General features: G+C 40.0%; 1 protein-coding gene across 1 annotated transcript; it reads left to right on the forward strand.

Annotated features, from left to right (window-relative positions):
* The first annotated feature begins 3,919 nt into the window (after positions 1-3,919).
* On the forward strand, positions 3,920-14,377 carry LOC124283276. The gene is made up of 5 exons (XM_046719303.1): positions 3,920-4,127; positions 5,298-5,521; positions 11,637-11,800; positions 13,076-13,254; positions 14,202-14,377. The coding sequence occupies exons 1-5, from the start codon at positions 3,920-3,922 to the stop codon at positions 14,243-14,245; spliced, it is 819 nt and encodes a 272-aa protein (XP_046575259.1). The 3' UTR covers positions 14,246-14,377.
* The last annotated feature ends 12,396 nt before the right edge of the window (positions 14,378-26,773 follow it).

A 26,773-nucleotide genomic window follows, 5' to 3' on the forward strand; every position in this document is an offset into this window, starting at 1 on the left:
AGTGCGATTTGGTAGTAAATATGTGTTGACTGGATTATTTTGCATTGATGCAAAATGATGCATGAGCGATACTGCTTTGTATTTATAGAATTATACCATCAGTTCCACACTACCACACCAATGGTGAGGTGAGATGAAATTGGGTTTAACGTCGTGCTTGAGAATATTTCGCTCATATGACGACGTGCATACGTGTGTATGTGTATGTGCGGCTGCTTGTACTAGCCCAGACTTAAGCTGGTTTTATAGTGCTAGCCCACTGAGATACCATGCCGCAGTGAAGCATGAATACCCCACTCAGACACATTATACTGACTACGAGCCGACCAGTCCTTGTTGTACCCATTAATAGTGAGCGCCAGGCAGGGACCAACAAGTACCATATTTTAACGTCTTTTGGTATGACGCGGTTGGGGATCGAACCCGCGACCTTCCACTCTCCGGGCGCACGCTCTAACCACTACACCACGGAGGCGGTCAACACACCAATGGAATAGTCACGATGTGTTTCGTGGTCTTTAACACAGCTTCTAGAAGATATAGGTCAATAATTTGATCATGGTGCCAAAGTGACACTCTGCCATGATACAAATATTAGTATGCATGCATGTATATATCTCCACCAGCCACAGTGTCACGATCTTGCTTGTATGTTTGTTTATTTATTGATTAACCTGCTCACTGCAATATTCCAGCTATATGACGGTAGTCTGTAAATTATGGAGTCTGGACCAGAAAATCCACTGATTGACATCATCAGCATCAATCTACACAACTGGGATACGATGACATGTGTCAACAAAGTCACAGAACCTGACCACCCGTTTGTCTCTTACGACAACCATGGGCTGCTGTGGACCAATTCTAACCAAGGTTTTCTGCATGTAGCTTATGCATTAAATATACTCCATTATAAGTGTCTTCATTTTCAAATGAAAACCAAAACCAAATAATTTTTATCTTTCCACCTTATTGCTGATTCTTTTTTTTAAATTCAGGAACATATGTGTAATTAGATGGATATGAATGCTGGAGTGAGTGTAATGGCTATCCCCAACCCTTTAATCATTAACTGTTTAATTTGATTGATTCGGATCCTTTTATCTATTTAATCTTTTGTCAATGGCTTTGATGTACGCGAAAGGGTATTAAAATGTGTATTTCACTACGACAGTGTAATTCTAAATGTAACATAAGTCACATTTGACCACATTCTAAAGGGGCATTATGTATTATTAATCCCAAGCTTTCATACGATTACCATCAAACCATGGATTACGAAAGGACAGAGGACTTACGAATTGATTCACCATCAATTTGTCTTGAAAAACGACTGGATTCGGTCAATAATACTCTCAATACTGTCAGGTTCAATTGTTCCAGCATAATGATTGAAATGAATGACGATCAGCTGGGTGAAGGTGCACCAGCAATGGGATTAATGGGTTTACGCACTTCCACCGAGGTCGTAGAGAACTAACACTTACATTTTAATCTCCAAGAATCACAGCTAATGCAGAATCATGCGTCAGTTGATCAGTAACAGAACGTACGTAAGTGTCTAAGTCATCAGGCTGATGTACATAAACAGTCGTTATCGGATGTACATTCATCGACTGTGTTTCCCGGTCGGTTAGTGCTTGAACTTCCCCGCAAACAATTATGCCAGTTTAGATCACCCATGAAGACACAAATGTTTGCTAACCTATCCACTAGACATATCCACTAGACAACGGACCTAGATTACTGAACCTCTGTTAGAGCTAAGATAGTCGTAAGTTAATGTTAATGTATGGCACTTACGACCATCTTAAAAGAAGGAGAGCTTCGAAAATCTAGGTCCTGAATGAGGTAGATATCAGTAAAATAAGTAAAGCGTGAAGGCGAAGTAAGGCCAGTTTAAGGCCCAGGCTTGAAGATGTCTGTTTTTACTATCGCCCCAAATAGAAGGAACTGTAGTAGCTTTATCAACCGCAGTGTGTTTGCTGTCTAACGCTGCACTCAGCAATATTCCAGCTGTATGGCGGCGGTCTGTACATAATCAAGTCTGGACCAGACAATCCAGGGATGAACAGCATGATCATCGATCTACGCAATTGTGATACGATGACATGTGTCAACCAAGTAAGTGAGCCTGACCATCTGATCCCGTTAGTCGCCTCTTACGATGAACATGGGTTGTTGAAGACCAATTGTAACCCGGATCTCCGTGATTGGTATCAACGTAGTGATGAGTTGTACTGCTTTCAATCAAATGTATGTTTGTAGAAGGTATGGTTTTGGTAAACAAATTGCTTTATGTATGTTATGTTGTAGGGAAACAGTATCCACACGTGGTAATGAGAGTGACTTCCCCTTCAACGTCCGAACATCATTTTCCCGTCTTGTGTTGTTTGTTGACTAAACGGCTGAGCGGGTTAGGCATCTGATTTTGTGTGCTGGCGATTAGGTGCCTGACTCAGAGGGTGGGTTCGAATCCTGGATGGGACTCAACCCAACAAAAGTCCTAGAATCTGTATGAATACACAATGACATTTAGAAAGTGGTCAAAGTTAAGATGTGTTATATTTGGGATTACACTTTCTCAGTAAAGTACAGATTCTAGTACTTTTGTTGGGTTGAGCCATCAGTGTAATACATGACTGGAGTAGACAAGTAAACAAGACATAACCAGAAACAGTGAAGGATTCGAAGTAAACTGACATTCAGTTGAAAGTTCTCACCGAGTGCTTTGTTTTCCATGATGTATTGGTAACGCATACACGCTCTTGTAAGTCATAAGTCTGGCAAGATATATTTTTCAAATTGTACTCATGATATAATACTCACTGACTGTATGTAAGATACATATTTCTCGAAACAATATCTACAGGGTGTTTTCGAAGGCAGAACGTGTTTGTACCCATTAGTGTTTGAAGCGCCTAAAATAAAGTAGTGGTTCAACGAACTCCTGGCGTCATCACTTATTTTCAGTTGTCAGTTCATATGATTTTCACAGTTATTTTGCCTATTACACCAAATGAAATATGTTTCTGAGGTTCGTCAAATCTGGGTTTTCTTTGGAACCAATGTTATTATATAAACCTGCATCAACTGATACGTACAGTAAAACGTCGTAATTTTACCAAGCTGTGAAACGGAATGGATCTAAAACACAAATCGCCAGTAATCAGTATTTCAAGCCAATGAGTTAGAGGAGAGATGGAAACCTGACCTCCACAAAGCAAATGTAACTTCTTTTCCAAAAGGTCGGGTCTGACGGCTTTTTATTCATTTGGTGGTACTATTGTCAAGTGGCAATCGATTAGACAGGTAGATAACCCATTCCTTGATATCCTCACAATGGTGACGCTCATTAAAATAAATGTGGAAAATATTGATGTGACCGTGAAGGTATTGAGCTATTGCATTTGTCACTTACGTACAACAAAGGTACTTTTATCGTTCTAATGTAGTTACTGAAACACTAGCAGCTATTTGACGATGTATGTACTTGACACCTGCGTCAGGTAATTATTGTCTGGACTGTAGTTGACGCTTAGTCACATTAATACATACCCTGAAACAAAGCGGTACACGGCCACAGTAATGGGTCGTGTGTTGTTTAACTACACAAACAGAGCAGTGTATTCTTTCATAAGGAATGGAACGGCATTAGAAAGTATCGATCAAGTAAATGTAAACTGTTTCGTCAATACTTTGCCAACAATTTGTGACTGATTGATCTATATGAAGTTTGCATCTGGACTAGGAAGGTGCGATGATATAAAGCAGACAGGACTTGATATTCATCTAGGTACATATTTTCATTATGTACAAACATCCTTACATACTTTTTCTCATTTGGACCAGTATTGATACTGTATGTACCAATGCTGAAGTATTTGATAGATACTATGGCTATCATATTCTAAGCGGGATGTTGGAGTCTATTCCCTGTCAGCCATCTGACAACTACTGCACAGTGGCAAAATGTAGTGGTCACTGTCGCTGCAATGCTGCTTGTGTTGTCATCAACTTCAACACCGTCACCAGCGTGTGCCAACTCCATGACGCCAGCGTTCTGAACAACAACGCCACCGTGGAGGGGAACGTGACCGAATGGGTTATCCTGGAACCGCAGAACGGTAGGTGTTTGTGAATACAATAAGGTCCTAACCATTTTAAACTTTCATTGGCCTTGGATGTGTTTGTGACAGGTGCCGTTATTAGGGAAGAATACGCTCACCTGTTTGTGAACACCTTATATTATCATGATTTGTAAACACGTGTACAGATTAGGAATCGTGGAAGAGATTTCGTATGATTACGGAATATTATTTGGCCTTTGGGGCTGTCTGTATGTGTTTGACAGAGTTGGTTTAGGACCGTCCTGGTATGTTTTGAATTGAAGACTGGAAATAGGTAATTTTGCAAATAACCTTTATACCCCTAAAATGATGACTTAGAATTCTCGGAGAACTTAGAGAAAGATGTACGAGAATTGAAATCCCAGAAAGAAAGTTTACTTATCGCTACTAAAATAGATACACTTCCACTGTTATTAAGCCATAAATGCAAGACAAACAGATGGCACAGTTACTGTTGATATTTTATGTATTTTTCATTTGGTGAAAGTCTGAAGACGATACGAGTTTCTGCTTCCTTCAGAGCGTTTGTAGTTTGTCAAAGGCGACGTTTCTTGTCAGAAAGAGATATGTAGATGGTTGATATACTTTGATAAGGTCGGATGATGTAAAGGCCGCCTAACTATGAAGGTAGTGGTAATGTAACGTAAAGTTAGGATCTTGTTCTGTCGTTGAGTTTCAACTTGGGAGCCAAGACTGTGCCATAACACTATAGCATACTAAGATTACACTCTAGCAAGACTGTGCTATAACACTATATCATACTAAGATTATACTTGACATTCTTACTTACTATAGTGTGTATGACATAATTCCATTGTACTGTGGTTGGTGTAATTATACTGTGGGATGTAGAACAATGTTTTAATTGATAATGTATAGGGTAGTTTCACTGAAGGAGTTGTTTTATGGCAGGATGTATAACATAGCTGTACAGTAGGATGTAGGATATATTCTTACTACTGGACAGATGACGTAGATTTCAAAGGGTTTGAAGTAGTGTAAAATATTTGTCCACAGGAGAGGGTACGTAAGACCATATCATTCAAAGTATGCGGTATCAATGCCAGGGATTTAATTGCAGAATTCTTGTTAGGTTTTTAAAATGTGTGAATGTCTCTGACTTACACACTCACATCGATGTAAACATGCCTATATTCTGTAATGTAGCAGGTGCCCCCAAGTTTGGCGAGTGGACGCTCGTATTCCGAGCAACTGCTGGCATCAACCAATCAGCTTTTGAGGAATACACAAACTCCACTCGTCGCGACGACCAGTACACCATCGTCAACAACGTCCCCAAGGGCTGCTTGTCCCTCAACGGTTCAATACCGTGTGACCGTCACTACAGAACCAGACATCTGGAGACGTGGGATCACTGGGGCGTTTCCCAGGTAAGATATGTGTGTGTGTTGCATGATCGTCAATTCACAGATGATATATTCAAGTGCTGAATGCATGATGGTTGTACCACAGGTGATATATTCAAGTATGGATTGCATGATCGTTGTTTGACAGGTGATATATTCAAGTGCGGATTGCATGATCGTTGTACCACAGGTGATACATTCAAGTGTGGATTGCATGCTCGTATCTTCACAGGTGATATATCCAAGTGTGGATTGGATGATCGTAGTTACACAGGTCATATATTCAAGTGCGGATTGCATAATCGTTGCACCACAGGTGATATATCCAAGTGTGGATTGCATAATCGTTGTGCCACAGGTGATATATTCAAGTGTGGATTGCATGATCGTAGTTTCACAGGTTATGTATTCAAGTGTGGATTGCATACTCGTAGTTTCACAGGTAATATATTCAAGTCCGGATTGCATAATCGTTCTACAGGTGATATATTCAAGTGTGGAATGCATAATCGTTGTACAACAGGTCATATATTCAAGTGTGGATTGCATGATCGTTGTACCACAGGTGATATATCCAAGTGTGGATTGCATGCTCGTTGTTTGACAGGTGATATATTCAAGTGTAGATTGCATGATCGTAGTTTCACAGGTGATATATTCATATCTGGATTGCATCGTCGTAGTTTCACAGGTGATATATTCAAGTGTGGATTGCCTGATCGTTGTTTGACAGGTGATATATCCAAGTGTGGATTGCATGCTCGTAGTTTCACAGGTGACATATTCAAGTGCGGATTGCATAATCGTTGTACCACAGGTGATATATTCAAGTGTGCATTGCATAATCGTTGGACGACAGGTGATATATTCAAGTGTGGATTGCATGCTCGTAGTTTCACAGGTGATATATTCAAGTGTGGATTGCATGCTCGTAGTTTCACAGGTGATATATTCAAGTGCGGATTGCATGATCGTTGTACCACAGGTGATATATTCAAGTGTGGATTGCATGATCGTTGTTTCACAGGTGATATATTCAAGTGTCGATTGCATGCTCGTATCTTCACAGGTGATATATTCAAGTGTGGATTGCATGATCGTAGTTTCACAGGTGATATATTCAAGTGTGGATTGCATGATCGTTGTACCACAGGTGATATATTCAAGTGTGGATTGCATGATCGTTGTACCACAGGTGATATATTCAAGTGTGGATTGCATGATCGTAGTTTCACAGGTGATATATTCATATCTGGATTGCATGATCGTAGTTTCACAGATGATATATTCAAGTGTGGATTGCATGATCGTTGTTTGACAGGTGATATATTCAAGTGTGGATTGCATGATCGTAGTTTCACAGGTGATATATTCAAGTGTGGATTGCATGATCGTTGTACCACAGGTGATATATTCAAGTGTGGATTGCATGATCGTAGTTTCACAGGTGATATATTCAAGTGTGGATTGCATGATCGTAGTTTCACAGGTGATATATTCAAGTGTGGATTGCATGATCGTTGTTTCCACAGGTGATATATTCAAGTGTGGATTGCATGATCGTATGTTTCACAGGTGATATATTCAAGTGTGGATTGCATGATCGTAGTTTCACAGGTGATATATTCAAGTGTGGATTGCATGATCGTTGTACCACAGGTGATATATTCAAGTGTGGATTGCATGATCGTTGTTTCACAGGTGATATATTCAAGTGTGGATTGCATGATCGTAGTTTCACAGGTGATATATTCAAGTGTGGATTGCATGCTCGTAGTTTCACAGGTGATATATTCAAGTGTGGATTGCATGATCGTAGTTTCACAGGTGATATATTCAAGTGTGGATTGCATGATCGTAGTTTCACAGGTGATATATTCAAGTGTGGATTGCATGATCGTAGTTTCACAGGTGATATATTCAAGTGTGGATTGTCATGCTCGTAGTTTCATAGGTGATATATTCAAGTGTGGATTGCATGATCGTAGTTTCACAGGTGATATATTCAAGTGTGGATTGCATGATCGTAGTTTCACAGGTGATATATTCAAGTGTGGATTGCATGATCGTAGTTTCACAGGTGATATATTCAAGTGTGGATTGCATGATCGTAGTTTCACAGGTGATATATTCAAGTGTGGATTGCATGATCGTAGTTTCACAGGTGATATATTCAAGTGTGGATTGCATGATCGTAGTTTCACAGGTGATATATTCAAGTGTGGATTGCATGATCGTAGTTCCACAGGTGATATATTCAAGTGTGGATTGCATGATCGTAGTTTCACAGGTGATATATTCAAGTGTGGATTGCATGATCGTAGTTTCACAGGTGATATATTCAAGTGTGGATTGCATGATCGTAGTTTCACAGGTGATATATTCAAGTGTGGATTGCATGATCGTAGTTTCACAGGTGATATATTCAAGTGTGGATTGCATGATCGTAGTTTCACAGGTGATATATTCAAGTGTGGATTGCATGATCGTAGTTTCACAGGTGATATATTCAAGTGTGGATTGCATGATCGTTGTTTCACAGGTGATATATTCAAGTGTGGATTGCATGATCGTAGTTTCACAGGTGATATATTCAAGTGTGGATTGCATGATCGTAGTTTCACAGGTGATATATTCAAGTGTGGATTGCATGATCGTAGTTTCACAGGTGATATATTCAAGTGTGGATTGCATGATCGTAGTTTCATAGGTGATCGTCGTGGTGATATTTCATGATCGATTGTATGTTCACAGGTGATATATTCAAGTGTGGATTGCATGATCGTAGTTTCACAGGTGATATATTCAAGTGTGGATTGCATGATCGTAGTTTCACAGGTGATATATTCAAGTGTGGATTGCATGATCGTTGTACCACAGGTGATATATTCAAGTGTGGATTGCATGATCGTAGCTTCACAGGTGATATATTCAAGTGTGGATTGCATGATCGTAGTTTCACAGGTGATATATTCAAGTGTGGATTGCATGATCGTAGTTTCACAGGTGATATATTCAAGTGTGGATTGCATGATCGTAGTTTCACAGGTGATATATTCAAGTGTGGATTGCATGATCGTAGTTTCACAGGTGATATATTCAAGTGTGGATTGCATGATCGTAGTTTCACAGGTGATATATTCAAGTGTGGATTGCATGATCGTAGTTTCACAGGTGATATATTCAAGTGTGGATTGCATGATCGTAGTTTCACAGGTGATATATTCAAGTGTGGATTGCATGATCGTTGTTTCACAGGTGATATATTCAAGTGTGGATTGCATGATCGTTGTTTCACAGGTGATATATTCAAGTGTGGATTGCATGATCGTAGTTTCACAGGTGATATATTCAAGTGTGGATTGCATGATCGTTGTACCACAGGTGATATATTCAAGTGTGGATTGCATGATCGCTGTTTTACAGGTGATATATTCAAGTGTGAATTGCATGATCGTAGTTCCACAGGTGATATATTCAAGTGTGGATTGCATGATCGTAGTTTCACAGGTGATATATTCAAGTGTGGATTGCATGATCGTAGTTTCACAGGTGATATATTCAAGTGTGGATTGCATGATCGTAGTTTCACAGGTGATATATTCAAGTGTGGATTGCATGATCGGTGTACCACAGGTGGTATATTGAAGTGTGGATTGCATAATCGTTGTACCACAGGTGATATATCCAAGTGTGGATTGCATGATCGTACATTCACAACTGATGTATTCGAGTGTGGATTGCATGCTCGTTGTTTCACAGGTGATATATTCAAGTGTGGATTGCTTGCTCGTAGTTTCACAAGTGATCTATTCATGTGTGGATTGCATGATCGTAGTTTCACAGGTGATATATTCAAGTGTGGATTGCATGATCGCTGTTTGACAGGTGATATATTCAAGTGTAGATTGCATGCTCGTAGTTTCACAGGTGACATATTCAAGTGCGGATTGCATAATCGTTGTACCACAGGTGATATATTCAAGTGCGGATTGCATAATCGTTGTACCACAGGTAAAATATTCAAGTGTGGATTGCATGACCGTTGTACCACAGGTGATATATTCAAGTGTGAATTGCAGGATCGTTGTACCACAGGTGATATATTCAAGTGTGGATTGCATGCTCGTAGTTTCACAGGTGATATATTCATATGTAGATTGCATGATCGTAGTTTCACAGGTGACATATTCAAGCGCGGACTGCATAATCGGTGTACCACAGGTGGTATATTGAAGTGTGGATTGCATGCTCGTTGTTTCACAGGTGATATATTCAAGTGTGGATTGCTTGCTCGTAGTTTCACAAGTGATCTATTCATGTGTGGATTGAATGAACGTAGTTTCGCAGGTGATATATTCAAGTGTGGATTGCATGATCGTTGTTTGACAGGTGATATATTCAAGTGTGGATTGAATGCTCGTAGTTTCACAGATGATATATTCATGTGTGGATTGCATGATCGTAGTTTCACAGGTGATATATTCAAGTGCGGATTGCATAATCGTTGTACCACAGGTGATATATTCAAGTGTGGATTGCATGATCGTTGTACCACAGGTGATATATTCAAGTGTGGATTGCATGATCGTAGTTTCACAGGTGATATATTCAAGTGTGGATTGCATGATCGTTGTTTGACAGGTGATATATTCAAGTGTGGATTGCATGCTCGTAGTTTCACAGGTGATATATTCATATGTAGATTGCATGATCGTAGTTTCACAGGTGACATATTCAAGCGCGGACTGCATAATCGGTGTACCACAGGTGGTATATTGAAGTGTGGATTGCATAATCGTTGTACCACAGGTGATATATCCAAGTGTGGATTGCATGATCGTACATTCACAACTGATGTATTCGAGTGTGGATTGCATGCTCGTTGTTTCACAGGTGATATATTCAAGTGTGGATTGCTTGCTCGTAGTTTCACAAGTGATCTATTCATGTGTGGATTGCATGAACGTAGTTTCGCAGGTGATATATTCAAGTGTGGATTGCATGATCGCTGTTTGACAGGTGATATATTCAAGTGTGGATTGAATGCTCGTAGTTTCACAGATGATGTATTCATGTGTGGATTGCATGAACGTAGTTTCACAGGTGATATATTCAAGTGCGGATTGCATAATCGTTGTACCACAGGTAAAATATTCAAGTGTGGATTGCATGACCGTTGTACCACAGGTGATATATCCAAGTGTGGATTGCATGATCGTAGTTTCACAGGTGATATATTCAAGTGTGGACTGCAAGCTCGTTGTTTGACAGGTGATATTTTCAAGTGTGGATTGCATGCTCGTAGTTTCACAGGTGATCTATTCATGTGTGGATTGCCTGATCGTAGTTTCAAAGATGATATATTCAAGTGTGAATTGCATGATCGTAGTTTCACAGGTGATATATTCATGTGTGGATTGCATGATCGCTGTATGACAGGTGATATCTTCAAGCCTGGATTGCATGATCGTTGTACCACAGGTGATATATTCAAGTGTGGATTGCATGCTCGTAGTTTCACAGGTGATATATTCAAGTGCGGAATTGCAGAATCGTTGTACTACTGGTGATGTATTCAAGTGTGGAATGCATAATCGTTGTACCACAGGTGATATATTCAAGTGTGGATTACATTGTCGTAGTTTCACAGGTGATATAATCAAGTGTGGATTACGAAGCATGGGAAAATATAAGTTTTGCCATAGCAATACAATACATATTTATTCCCATTATTGACAATTAATGATTTACACACACTCTGTTTGTTCACCCGTAAAGGTCAACTACCAGGACATAGATGTATGTTTGTTTTTTACCATGACAATCCGTAAAGATCACACATCAAACATGAACAATAGTCCAGGGTAAATATCAAACACATTTGTTTAGCTGTTAGTGTTATCTATTTTGTATCCAGTTACACGTTGATACTATTTCGCAACCTTCATTCCGTGTTGATTAACAGACACTGTTTAAATACTAAGATAACTAAGACATCTCAGAAATTTAAGTTAAGCCTTATACTTTAATCCTGTCACGTTTTCCAAACTCCCAGCTTCCAAACGATGGTTCTGTGTAACCATGATTTCATGTAACCATGTAACAATGATTTCATACTGACGAAATTCTATCTCAGGTTTTACTGGGTCTCTACAAAGATGGCGACATGATTGGCAACGTGACATTTGAGTGCAACGGATGCAGCGTTACTTCCTGGTTTCATTATAGTCACGTGATAGCATCTTCATGGAACGATTTGATGGCACCAGAAACATCCTACAACATCTTCAGCATTGAAGGGTAATAAACAATTTAAACAGTTTAAGATGCACATTTATATTGTACATCGGATATTAACTGCTCGGGAAAAATATAGCATACACTTTAAAACTGGATAAAAGCTAAAACGTAACAAGGCTGTAAACATACCAAAGTTAAGGACAAAAACACAACCATCGAATAACCATTACTTATTTATGTCATGTTCAGCCACCATCAAATATTGGTGGATACATACTGTCGTATGAACGGCACTTCTCTAAATATCCCTTCCAGCAATATTTCATCCTAATTTGAAATCCAAATTCCCTCCCTGTTATATCACATTACATGTAGAGATGACACCGGTTTTGCTTGTGAGATATTTCAGAACTATATCTGAACCTTACCATCTTGATTTTACAAGGTAAATTGGTTTCTTTCCTTTTCCCGATGACATACCAAATACCAAACAATTTCAGTTTGTATTCATATTAAACTACGACTTTTTGTTCCTCTTTAGCCATTGTTCAAGAGACGGCCTAAAATATATCATGGCTGTCAATCAGAGGAAACTTACAAAGCACGTGTATCTATGACAAAAAGTATGTCTGATTCTGAATAGTTGACTTTCCTTTGCATGTGTTTTCACGAAAACATGGTATTATCACTAACTGATAGTGTTTGATCGGCATCATAGAAGTTGGAGAGTCAACTAATTTATGATTAACAACTTCTTGTTTATTGTATGGAGTGATATATTGGTGTAGATTCTTACATCGTTATCTATATACCTTCAACTGATAGCAATTCATAGAAAATGATTAACATACAAACTGACCACCAACTAAAACCAATCCCAAAACAACGTAAATGATGTGAAAAGTGTTTTTATTGTGACTTACAAGCCTAAAATTGCGTTTGTGTTGCCAAAACCTAACAGATATAATTTATAATTTTGTGCGTGGGATATAATATCACGATTTTATTGAATCGCACGTGCATGTTATGCGCCGATATTATCAAATACAGTCGCTGAGATAGTTAGTGGTATACCTGGTAAATATAGAATGTCAGACTGAGTGCAAAAGCATATTACCCAGTCTTGGCTATCCGAGGAAACATATTCCGTTTGGTATAAAGGGAAAATAGATGCGAACGTTTGACACTAGAAGGCAGACCATCATCAGACGAATGACACATCTCAACCACACCGAACCACTTTGACATATTTACTAGTTTGGTCTCGATGTGATTACTGAAATGGTTTTGTTACCCTGGTTAAAATACTAATACGTGCATGGATCCTGCTTGTAGAGATGGCAGTCGACATTTCGTCATCAATGAACATTACTACGGCTGTGGTAACGATAAGGGCTGGTTGATGGTGCTGGACCAATACGGAGGTTATGGATGTCCATGGGAGAATGTCGCCACCAGTTTCCCTTACATCCTGACCACAGCTACAGGAACAAGCACAAGCTGGACCTACGGCAGTGAGTGGAAATGTACAGACTTGGCACGTGTTGGTTGTTTATCACAGCGATATACCAGCTGATGGTTGTACGTAAATAATCGAGTCTGGGTCAGACGTTCCGGTTATTGATGCCCTGAGCATTGATCCACACCGTTTGGTTCTGATGGCGTGTAATCAACGTTACATATCCAATAGATAAGTGAACTTATGGTTAACTACGCTTATGATGACCACGCTTATAATAGCCCCTTATAACCCCTTTGAAACAATGCCTTGGAAAAGAAAGTTTACTTTTTGAAAACTGGATCTGACCCAGAAATTCGAACATTATCGAACGATGTAAGTCTGAAGAGAGTAAAATAGAATAGGGTATATATAAGGTAGAAACACAGCTATGACACACGTATCATGCCCAATTCTTCTTTCTTCATTCAAACAAGGGTGTATACTTTGCCCGGCAGTTTATATCGTGAACGTCGCTGAACGAGAAGACCCGAAGCTGTTTGCATAGAAAAACTAACACTGGGGTTCTTTCTATATCCAACGATGGGTGACTAGAATTTTGTCCTTATGACTTCGTGCTTCAGTTCAGCTGATTCTTTGGGTTCTGGTGTAAAAGTATAAATTCAGTAAATTAAAGGTGGACTTAGCTTCGATGTATTGTGGTTACCGTGATTGCTCGCAACGCTCTGCAACCAGTTTTGATTCATCAGATGGTAGACTAAACAGACCAGGCATTTCTCCCACTGTGATGCTGTAGAATAAAATGAGCTGTCAAAAGCAACGTTTCAGTGGAAAGAGAGTGCAAAGCAGCTGGGTGTGACAGTTGTACAAGATGTTGCTACAGGTCGCACTGTGAGACCGCATCTTTAGGCATAACTTGACTTACGGACGTTTATGAACAATACGTAGGCATTATTAAAGCATTTGTAAGATGCGATGTTTATCTCTATCATTTTGTTTCAGATCCAGTCGCTGCCGACGTGATGGCGATCATGGTGAAGTTCTAGACGTCCACAACAACGACCACCTTGAGAAAACACTGCTGCCATGGCAACTATCACCAAACTGTCTACGGACCATTACGACTTTCTGTACTAACAGACATTGAAAACGCTGGATAATTTTTTCATCCATCGGACAATATACATGTATACTGGCCAAACAAAAAAGAAAAAAGAAAGAAACGCATAGCTAAAATCTGTTTTTCAAAGTAGAATCTTTTTAAAGATGAATCAATATGTCATTGCTAATTGTGAATATGGCGCTTACAATACTTTATTGCACACGAACACAACATTTGGCGAAAACTGGGAGAAATCGCATGGAGAAAAAGCATGTTGCACGTGCAAATACGGGTACTAAAGCTTCATACCGGTGGGTATAAAATCTGGCAGTCCCGTTGCGAATCACTCTAAGATGATCCGTATAAGCGATCTTCAAGATGCCAAGACTGAATGAAGACTGTAGAAAAAGAACCACTGGACGTCTGGAAGCTGGATAAAGTCCGTCATCAGTAGCCAGGCACTTCAACGTGAGGTACAGTACCATCTCCCGTCTGTGGCAGCGCTACATACTCCACAACTCTACAAAAGATCGACCGATATCTGGTAGACCAAGGATCACAACTCAGTCACAGGACCGCTACATCCGGGTGTTGCATCTTCGCAACCGGACAGTCAGTGAATCATACACAGCCAACAATGTCCCGGGGTTTCGTAGAGCATCAGCGCAAACCATCAGAAATCACCTGCGACAGCATGAGAGAAGACCAATGCGACCACATACAGCGCCTGTTCTGCGGCATCAGCATCGTCGTGCACGTCTGCAATGGAACAGAAACGTTCGACCATGGACCCTAGTGAACTGGAGGAGGTTCCTGTTTAGTGATGATGTATCGCCATGATGGTAGGATGCGAGTCTACAGGCGGAGAAATGAACACTACACTCGACACTGTATTCGCGATAGTCGAAAGATTCGGCGGTGAAAGTGTCAAGATGTGACCAGGCATATGCTCGAATGGTGGGACAGATCTGGTGCACGTGCAGGACAATTTAACTGCTGTACGCTACCTTGATGAAATCCTCCAACGTCACCTTATTCCCGCCATTGACGTCAGAAGAGAGATTTTCCAGCAGGACAACGCATACTGCATGTTTTACCATGAATTATCTTGGCAACAACAATGTTAATATGCTGCCATGGCCATCCAAATCGCCGGATCTCAACCCCATTGAACATTTGTGGGATCTGCTAGACAGACGTGTACGACGCCGACAGCCTCAACCACAGACGCTACAACAGCTGAGCCATACATTGCAGGATGAGTGGAGAAGGATTCCACAACGTCAGGTTCGACGACTCATTCAGTCCATGGCCAGGCGGTGCAGAGCAGTGATCGATGCTCGTGGTGGTCACACCACGTACTGACTTTGGCACAGTGCCGCCACAGACACATAAGTCTCCGAGAGCTTTAACATACTGTATGTATTTGAGGAAACGTGTGCCTAACCCTGTGTAAAATTTGGTTGTTGCACATTCATTATTTATTGTGTAATCCGATTTTATAAAACATGTAAAGGAAAACATATATTTTGGTTATGCGTTCTTTTTTGGGGGGCCAGTGTATGTTCTTCTGCTCTATTCTATCTTGTATCACACTACATGAGATTCAAACCCGTCCGATGGCATTATTGTGGTTGAATATCTCACTCCTAATACTCACACCAACTTTATTAGATGTTTGTGAAATGTTACGAAAAGTCCCATATGCGTTTTGAAAGTGCGTCTGTACAGCTATATGTTTTCGAAGTATTGCTTTTAATGGACAGTTCCATCATAAACCTCGCAAATCGTTCCCTCCTCCTTGAACTAGGGCAGCCATAGAAAAATAAAAACATAAACCAAACCTTCGCCTCTTTTCCTGTTTTGAACTCAACTTAACGTAGATGTGTGTTTAGATGCATCCCACTCGCAAATAGTTTTGTGTATCATTGCGATGTTGTAATGACCCTTTGACTTTCTAACCGTATTAAACTATTCCCTTTGTTCACGTGTTCCATCTGCTTATGTTGTACAGCTAAGACTCCAGCACACGTCTTAATGTTTTTTTTGTACGGCTGCTGCCATATTATGTTTAAATCCTTGTTGAACTGAATGTATAAACCGAAGAGCAAAGGAAACAACACCTCATAGCTGATTGCCGAGTTGGCGATACGTTTTTCAAAACGATATTTACATGGTAGTCTCGAAGGCAGAACATGTGTGTACCCATTAGTATATTATGAAGGGCCTAAATTTAAGTAGTGGTTCTACGAACACCTGGCGTCATCACCTATTTTCAGTGGTCAGTTGATATGATTTTCACAGTTATTTTGCCCATTACACCAAATGAAATATGTTTCTGAGGTTAGTCAAATCTGGGTTTTCTTTGGTACCAATGTTTAATATTTCACACTAATAAAATAACTATACCTGCATCAATTCATACTTGCAGTCGAATGTCGTAATTTTACCAAGATCTGTGAAACGGAATGGATCTTAAACATAATTCGCCAGCAAATCAGTATTTCAAGCCAATCAATTCTAGTTTAGAAGGAAATTTGACCTTCACGAAGGAAATGAAACGTCTTTTCAAAATGGTTGGGTCTGACGGCTTTTCATTCAGTTGGTAATGCTATTCTCGACAAGTTCAGATTGACAGACGCTTCAATGGATTTTCGAAAATACCAACAAATGAAACGTGTCTTTAAATCATCATGCAGACTTACGAAATCCTCTCATCAGTTACATATTAAAGAGAAGTTCCATAACATTCATGACAACCCTGAGGAATTGTGGAAAGCTATTAAATCAATTAAAGCTACTTCTTCGTCTACCAACAAAATCAGTGGCACCGAGTGGTTTACCTATTTCGAACACTTGCTAAACTCTGTAACAACGGATTCAACCATTATTGATGGCATAACAAACGACCTATCAGATCATGACTCACATTGTAATGATTGTAACCAACTATTTCCTTATCAACTCAACGACGAAATAACACTGCGTGAAGTCACAGATACTATACGGAATCTTAAATGCCGAAAAGCGCCAGGCTGTGATGGTCTTTCATCAGAGTTATTGAAACATTCTGTCAATTACATTTCAGCTAGTCTGACATACCTTTTTAATGAAATATTAGCAACTGGCAATTTCCCAATTACATGGTGCAAAGCTATTATCTGTCCACTACACAAGAATGGTTCCTTATCCGATCCAAATAATTACAGAGGAATCTCGCTCCTGCCGGTAATTGGAAAGATTTTCACTAAAATATTAAATCAGCGACTTCAACAATGGATCACAGAAAACAACATCATTCTTGAGAATCAGTCAGGTTTTAGGAAAGGGTATAGTACAGTTGACAACATGTTCTCTCTCTACGGTATGATCGCGAAATACTTGTCTAAATCAACTGGAGGGAGAATGTACGTCTTCTTTATTGACTTCTCTAAGGCTTTCGATAGCGTCAATCATACATTACTGTGGCATCGGCTTATCAAATATGGAATACATGGGAACATCTTGAAAGTTTTAAGAAATATGTACTCTAAGCTTCAGTCGTGTCCGTACAGATAAAGGGCTTACGGATTTTTTTCAGTGATGTATTGGTACACGCCAAGGTTGCATGGTCAGTCCACTGTTGTTCATTTTATACATCAACGAACTAGTCACTGAGATGTCAACGTCTAACTGTAAAGGAATATTTATATCAGAGGAATTCCCTAATGTATGTTCACTGCTCTACGCCGATGATGTTGCTAACGCCGCGGACTCCGCCGGAAAACTACAGGACCAAATCAATTGTGTCAGTAATTTTTGTAAAAAATGGGGATTGACGTTGAATATGCAGAAATCCAAAATCGTTGTATTCCGAAAAGGTGGATATTTACGTTCATATGAAAAATGGTACTACAGAGGATCCCAAATAGAAACTGTCTCGTATTATAAGTATCTCGGACTTCATTTTACACCCAAACTAGTGTGGACAAGATCGAGACAGGTGTTAGCACAGAAGGCGGAGAAGGTATGTCTACACATATACAGACTTCACTATATGTGTGGCGGATTACAGATCACCACTGCAATGAGGATTTTCGACAGTATGGTCCTTCCAATACTTACATACGGCGCCGAGCTCTGGGGATATGAGGTGGTAGAACAAATTGAGAGGGTACAGACAAAGTTCATTAAACGAATTCTACATCTGCCTTTGACAACCTGCAATGATGCAGTGCTCGGCGAAAGTGGACGACCTCTATTATATGTTTCTTATGTAAATAAATGTGTTAAATATTGCGCAAAAATAATCAACATGAATAACGTCAGATTACCGAAGCAAACCTATCTTATGCTATATGGATTAGACAACGTCAACAGATCTTCTTGGGCCACAAAAATCAAACATATTCTATTCCAGTTTGGATTCGGGTACGCTTGGGTTATGCAAGATATTGGACATATTGATATTTTCATGTCTGAGTTCAAACAAAGAGTGTCTGACTACAACATTCAACGATGGCAGGCTTCAGTAGCATCTAACTCCAAGTTGACAGCTTATTCATCTTACAAAACAGTTCTGCATGCGGAATCCTATCTCTCACAAATCAGTTCCCCGCCATTGAAGCGTTAACTAGATTCAGATGTGGCTGCCACCAGCTAATGATCGAAATGGGGAGACGTTTGGGCATAGACATCGAGAACCGTTTATGTAGATACTGCCTTCGATATAACATCCAGCTTGTCGAAAACGAGTACCATTTTATCCTTGTCTGCTGTGCCTTCACCGACTTAAGAAAGCAGTATATTGAGTACAAATACTACGGTAACCCCTCATTTGAAACATTTGTTCGACTTATGTCCTCAAATCATCAACTTACTTCTGTGAATTTGTCTAAATACATATATTTTGCTTTGAAATTGTATGAATCACTCCATTTGTAATCACAATATTGAAATGTTTTGTACTGTGGGCCTGTGGCCTAGAAAAACGTAAATAAAACTCTTAATATGTAATGCTATTGTCAAGTGGCAATAGATTAAACAGGGGAGATAACCTATCCCTTGATATCCTCACAATGGTGACTTTCATTAAACAAAATATTGATTTTGTGACCGTGAAGGTATTGAGCTATTGCATTTGTCACTTACTTACAACAAAGGTATTTTTATCGTTCTAATGTAGTTATTTAAACACTAGCAGCTATTTGACAATGTATGTACTTGACACCTGCGTCAGGTAATTATTGTCTGGACTGTAGTTGACGCTTAGTCACATTAATACAAACCCTGAAACAAAGCGGTACACGGCCACAGTAATGGGTCGTGTGTTGTTTAATTACGCAAACAAAGTAGTGTACTTGGTGTTCGATCGCATCATCTTTCATAAGGAATGGAACGACATTAGAAAGTATCGATCAAGTAAGTGTAAACTGTTCCTCAGTGCTTTGACAACAACTGATTGATCTATATGAAGTTTGCATCTGGACTAGGAAGGTGCGATGATATAAAGCAGATAGGACTTGATATTCAAACAGTACATATTTTCACAATGTACAAACATCCTTACATACTTTTTCTAATCTTGACCAGTTTTGATACTATATGTACCAATACTGAAGTATTTGATAGATACTATGGCTATCATATTCTAAGCGGGATGTTGGAGTCTATTCCCTGTCAGCCATCCGACAACCACTGCACAGTGGCAAAATGTAGTGGTCACTGTCGCTGCAATGCTGCTTGTGTTGTCATCAACTTCAACACCGTCACCAGCGTGTGCCAACTCCATGACGCCAGCGTTCTGAACAACAACGCCACCGTGGAGGGGAACGTGACCGAATGGGTTATCCTGGAACCGCAGAACGGTAGGTGTATGTGAATATAATAAGGTCCTAACCATTTAAAACTTTCATTGGCCCTTGTACGTGTTTGAGACAGGTGCCGTTATTAGGGAAGAATTCGCTCACATATTTGCAAATAACATTTATACCCCTAAAAGGATGACTTAGAATGCTCGGAAAACTAAGAGAAAAAAGCAAAGGTGTACGTGAATTGAAATCTCAGAATGTACTACTTAAATAGGTACATCACCACTGCTATTACGTCATAGATGCAAGACAAATAGATGCCTGTTGCTGTTGATATTCCATGTACTTTTCATTTGATGATAGTCTGAACAGAAATGTCTTGAGACGGGACTAGAAGACGATGCGAGTTTCTGTTCCTTCAAAGGGCTTTGAAGTAGTGTAAAATAGATGTCCACAGGAGAGGGTACGTAAGACCATGTAAGAATATGTCACAATCACATCAATGTTAACATGGCCTATATTCTGTGATGTTCCAGGTGCCCCCAAGTTGGGCGAGTGGACGCTCGTATTCCGAGCAACTGCTGGCATCAACCAATCAGCTCTTGAGGAATACACAAACTCCACTCGTCGCGACGACCAGTACACCATCGTCAACAACGTCCCCAAGGGCTGCCTGTCCCTCAACGGTTCAATACCGTGTGACCGTCACTACAGAACAAGACATCTGGAGACGTGGGACCACTGGGGTGTTTCACAGGTGAGATATGTGTGTGTTGCATTATCGTAGGTTCACAGGTTAGATATTTGTGGATTGCATTATCGTAGTTTCACAGGTGATCTAAGCGTGGATTACATGATCGTAGTTTCACAGGTGATATATTCATGTGTGGATTGCATGATCGTAGTTTCACAGGTGATATATGTGTGGATTGCATAATCGTAGTTTCACAGGTGATATATTCAAGTGTGGATTGCATGATCGTTGTTTCACAGGTGATATATTTAAGTAGTTTCACAGGCACGTGCTAACACCTGTAAGAAAAGGATATTTTGCTGAAATACTAACAATTGTGGTCAAATGACAGAAATGTTTGGGTCAAACATAATTAAATGATAACGATGTAAATATCGAAGTTATATATGAAAATGTCTTGTACCCCACTTCCGTCTCGTTGCCATGGGAAACGTCAACCCTTCCCTTATTAGAAAAGACTTATACTGTAATACTATGATGTCTTATGGAGCCTCCAAAGAGTGGGTCTGTATCCAGAATCATATAACCATGATTTTTTAACCATGATTTTCTCAGGTTTTACTGGGTCTCTACAAAGATGGCGACATGATTGGCAACGTGACATTTGACTGCAACGGATGCAACGTTACTTCCTGGCTTGAACGTAGTCACGTGATAGCTTCCTCATGGAACGATTTGGTGGCACCAGAAACACCCACCAACATCTTCAGCATTGAAGGGTAAGAAACAAATTTTACCAGTTTAATATATTGTACATCGGATATACACTGCTGGAAAAAAAATATAGCATATACTTGAAAACTGGATTTGACGCCAAAACGTATGAAGGCTGGAAACACAGCAAACGTAATATTTTTTGCCAGACGCATGCAACGTAAGGCCTTTAAAGAAAGAAAGGCAAACCAGAGTGATCGGTAAACCTGATAATCCAGATAAAGCTGATAATCCAGTTAGATAATTTTGAATAACGACTGGTGTGATGAAGCACAGAGATTCCGATGCCTATAAGTTAAACGTTAAATAGATTTGTGTCACAACACAATTTTAATCTCTCGAACCAAACATTTCTTGCTTAAAGATATATTACTGTGTACTTTCGATTGACCGGTACTTGACTAAATATCAATTTCAGCAATGTTTCATCCAAATTTGAATCCAAAATTGCCACGTCACACCGCAAACATACGGTCCAAAACACAACCATGAAACTATACTCACAGGCAAAAGTTAGTGTGCTCAACATATTTGTTTATATACATGAGAAAAGTTTTATAACGCATTTTAATATTCTTTATATTACACTTTATCCATAACCAAAAGAGGGCCCTGTCGGTAGTTTTTGTTTTGCATGCGTTTTTCTTGATTTCAAGAAGTCCGTGGAAAACAGGCATAAAACGTGCCCTTTAAAAAGTGTGGCTCTAAACCTCGAATCATTGCCACCTTAAAGATAAATTGTTTAAACGTCGACTTATCCGAAAAACACAAATTTGGAAGAATCTGCTTCCATTTGTCGATGCCACGGCTAGCTGAAAATGAAAGATGGCGAGCCATTGGAAAGCTTGAAACCGCAACACCCCAGTGCAACGTTGCACACCAGTTTAACGTGCACAGGAACACCATATGCCGCTTGTTGAGACGTTATCAAGAAAACGCCGTCGTTGCAGACAGTCCCCGAAGTGGCCGTCCACCTGTAACCACGCCACGCAACGATCGTTGGATTCGAACCAACCATCTGCGCCAAAGATTCCAACAAGCCACACTGACAGCCCGAACAGTTCCTGGTGTCAACAAGATACCGCCAAGGACCATTCGCCGGCGTCTGGCTGCACACGGGATACGTGCTAGACGTCCTGCCAGACGACAGATTTTGACATTACGTCACCAACGTCTACGACAGCAGTGGTGCAGACAACATCTGCGGTGGAGAGCCAGTGAATCGAGACATGTTCGCTTCACTGACAAATCCAGATTCCTCTTGAATCGCCCACATGCCCGAACGCCTACTTCAGTCACCTATCGAACATGTCAAGGGCGTAATGGAGAGGAGATTTAGACGTTGGCCAAATCCCCGTGCTTCAACAGGTATGGAATGCCATTCCACAAGACTTCTTGCGACGTTTGATTGGCTCTAGAAGGCACATGTGTCAAGCATGCATCAATGCTCATGGTGACATACACATTATTGACTGTGGTGTGAATTTAATTTTGACCGTTCTCTCACTGTGACCTCATTAGCATGTGTCCGCCAAAAAGGTTTAAAATTTGGGATGATTTTCTGTTGTGGAATGATTTTCTTGCAATATTAAAAAAAGTCTCATCATAAAAATATCAGTTGTTTATTCACAGATCTAACTTCAGTTCAAACACAATAACTCTTGCCTTTGAGTATATTTCTTGTGTGTGTCATTTTAGCCACCGTCAAGTATTGGTGTCTACCTTCATTTGGAGATGACTAGACTTTATGGATGATCAACTTCTTTATTTCTGACAATGGCGACGTTACGGTATAGATTGTTATACCGTTATCAAGCGTGTGACGTACGAGATTAGTATGCAGCTACCCATACGTTGACCACGTTGGTAATAAAACGCTTGAACCACTAGGCTATCCCACCGCCCCCGGGTATCAGTTGGTAAGTCAGTTCTTGTTTATTGTATACAACGAGGTTTTGGTCTCAGGCCCTTACATCGTAATCAAGCACGATACAGGATTAACGGATTAACATATAAGCTGACCTACAAAAGAATGTACACATCTGGCCCGCGCTTCAGGATTATCCAGTCCCCCGCCCATCCAACCTCCTTCAAAAATGACAAAGAGCAAAACTCTTGACTATCGTCCGAAAGAAATTCCATTTGGTGTACTGGGACAGAAAAAGCGGTGGAATGTATATGAATTGATCACTGATAATATCTGGTGTTCGCGAAAAGGACCTGAAGTTCTCGCCATTCACAAAATTTATGGAAAAAATGGAAAATGAAAAATATTTTTTGCCAGACGCTTGCAACGTCGGCCTGTAAAGAAACAAGGCAAACCAGAGTGATCGATAAACTTTGTAATCCAGATAAAGCTGATAATCCAGTTAGATAATTTTGAATGACGACTGGTGTGATGAAGCACAGAGATTCCGATGCCTACAAGTTAAACGTTAAATAGATTTGTGTCACAACACAATTTTAATCTCTCGAACCAAACATTTCTTGCTTAAAGATATACTGGCATTCGACATTTCGTCATCAACGAAATCTATGACGGCTGTAGCAACGACCAGGGCTGGTTGTCGGTGCTGGACCAAGCTGGAGGTGATGGGTGTCCATGGGAGCAAGGCGCCACCAGTTTCCCTTACATCCTGACCACAGCTACAGGAACAAGCACAAACTGGAACAACGGCAGTGAGTGTAAATTTACAGACTTTGCATGTGTTGGTTGTTTATCACAGTGATGTACCAGCTGGCGCGGTACGTAAATAATCCAGTCTGGATCAGACGTTCTAGTTATTGATGCCCCGAGCATTGATCCACACAGTTTGGTTATGCTGACGTGTAATCAACGTTACATATGCAATAGATAAGTGAACTTATGGTAAACTACGTTTATGACGACCACACTTATAACGAAATGGCAGATATAACGAACTACGGTTACATCGAATCCCTTCGAGTTCTTTATAGTTTACTGTACATGCAATGACACCCGATTAACACATGACACATTGTACTGACACCGACCGACCAGTTCTCCACTCTTTTGGTTCGAACCCGCGACCTTCCGCTCTCCGGTCGGACGCTCTAACCACTACACCACGGAGGCGGTCTACGGACGTTTTATGAACAACGAGTAGCTATTATAGCATCTGTGAAATGTAATGCTGAATGTATAACATTATTTTATCTCTATCATTTTGTTTTAGTCGCCGCCGATGTGATGGCGATCATGGTGAAGTTGTAGACGTCCACATCAACGACCACCTCGAACAAACTACTGCTGCCATGGCAACCATCATCAAACTGTCTATGGTCCATTACGACTTTCTGTACTTACACACAATGAAAACGCTGGATAAGATTTTCATCCATAGGACAATACGTGTTTCTCTGCTCTAGTTTATCTCGTATCTCACTACATGAGATTCAAACCAGCCCGATGCCATTGTTATGGCTGAATATCTCATGCCTAAATACTCATCCCAATTTTTGATGAATGTGAAATGTTACGAAAAGCCCCATATGCGTTTTCGAAATATTGCTATTTAATGGACAGTTGCATCATAAACCTCGCAAGTCGTTCCCTCCTCCTTGAACCTATGGCAGTCATAGGAAAGTAAAAACATCAACCAAACTTTCACCTCTTTTCCTGTTTTGAACTCAACTTAACGTAGATGTGTGTTTAGGTGCATCCCACTCCCAAATAGTTTTGTGTATCATTGCGATGTTGTATTGACCCTTTGACTTTCTAACCGTATTAAACTATTCCCTTTGTTCACGTGTTCCATCTCCTTATATTGTACAGCTAAGACTCCAGCACACGTCTTAATGTTTCTTGTACGGCTGCTGCCATATTAAAGGTTAAAGCACTATTAGCAACACCTCTAAGCTGATTGTCGAGGCGGTGTGAGATACCCCGGATCGCTGCAAGAAACTTTAGAGTATCTGAAGACTTAATGCAGAGTTCGAAATGTCCGCTCGAAATTGCTTCCCGTTATGAATCGGGCCAGAGACGATGGCAAAACTGTCTAACTTATGTTGAGTTGGTGATCGACGGATCTGTGTTTGTGTTTGATGAGGGACACGATGGTCTTTGTGATATAGGACAAAGACGTCACCGGATCTCACAGACAGTCAACCCCAGAAACAGCTTCATTTGGGTGTGCTTCTACACTACTGCTCGGGGTGTTACCATTAGGGCTGTGTAATATTACCGGTAAAACCGGTATATACCAGTATTGTTATCTCGCGATACGATTATCGCGATATGGTTCAGATTCTGCAATATATTGGGTCATCCAGAGTTAGCTCCCTTTGCATTATCTGCCCCGAGTTTCAAAGCAAAAAAGTGCCAAACATTCTTTTATCTCTCTGTTGGTTTCATGTAAGATTTTACAAATTAGGATAATATGTATAAAGTGCGTCCAAAAGTGCCAAATATTCTACCAAATGCGTTACGTCGTTTTGGAGGAATGAAGGGACCGCTCATAATTTATGGCAGGGGTAGCATAATTTAATATTATCGTTATATACAAACTTGCTGCTTTAACCCCCACCCCAGTGCGAGTGTATAAAATTGCTGACCCCACTAAATTTCAGAACTAAGTAGGTGGGAACTGAAGACTATTATGAATTTATAAGTGTACGCACTTGGGCAGAAACAAATCCATCAATATGTCACAATATATTGCAATATCCTCTTAAATTATTGCAATATATCGCAATATGAGAATCAGGGCAATATCCAGCCCTAGTTGCCATAGCTACAGTTGTAAACAGGGCACCGGTTTACAGTAAGTTTACAATGGAAACACTGTTCAACAGTTGTTACTAGTTGTGATGCACCAGGAAGTCTGAACGACGAGGAAGATGGTGAACAGTTAATACAATCCTTGGAAAGTGAAGTCAATATTCCTTGTATGGGTCTGAACCAAAGTCTTTCAGACCAGGAATGATCAATCAATCAACATGGATGATACAACTAAAATAAAGAGTAGAATGGATCACGCCTTTAGATAAAAAGAGTTGATGTTTTCATTTATATTTTGTTTTCTTAGATTATAAAATATTATTTTCAAATTATTTGTCTCTTAGAAACTATAATTATGTGAAATACAATGTGTTTTACAACTTAAGGAATTATAGTATATTTTAATATAAGGCAAAGCGTTCAGTTCTTGAGGGAAATTTCTATTTTGTATTAGAGAATCATTACAGTATTTTG

Source organism: Haliotis rubra, unplaced genomic scaffold (assembly GCF_003918875.1).
Source record: "Haliotis rubra isolate DU_JTF1 unplaced genomic scaffold, ASM391887v1 Scf312, whole genome shotgun sequence".
Taxonomy (NCBI): domain Eukaryota; kingdom Metazoa; phylum Mollusca; class Gastropoda; order Lepetellida; family Haliotidae; genus Haliotis; species Haliotis rubra.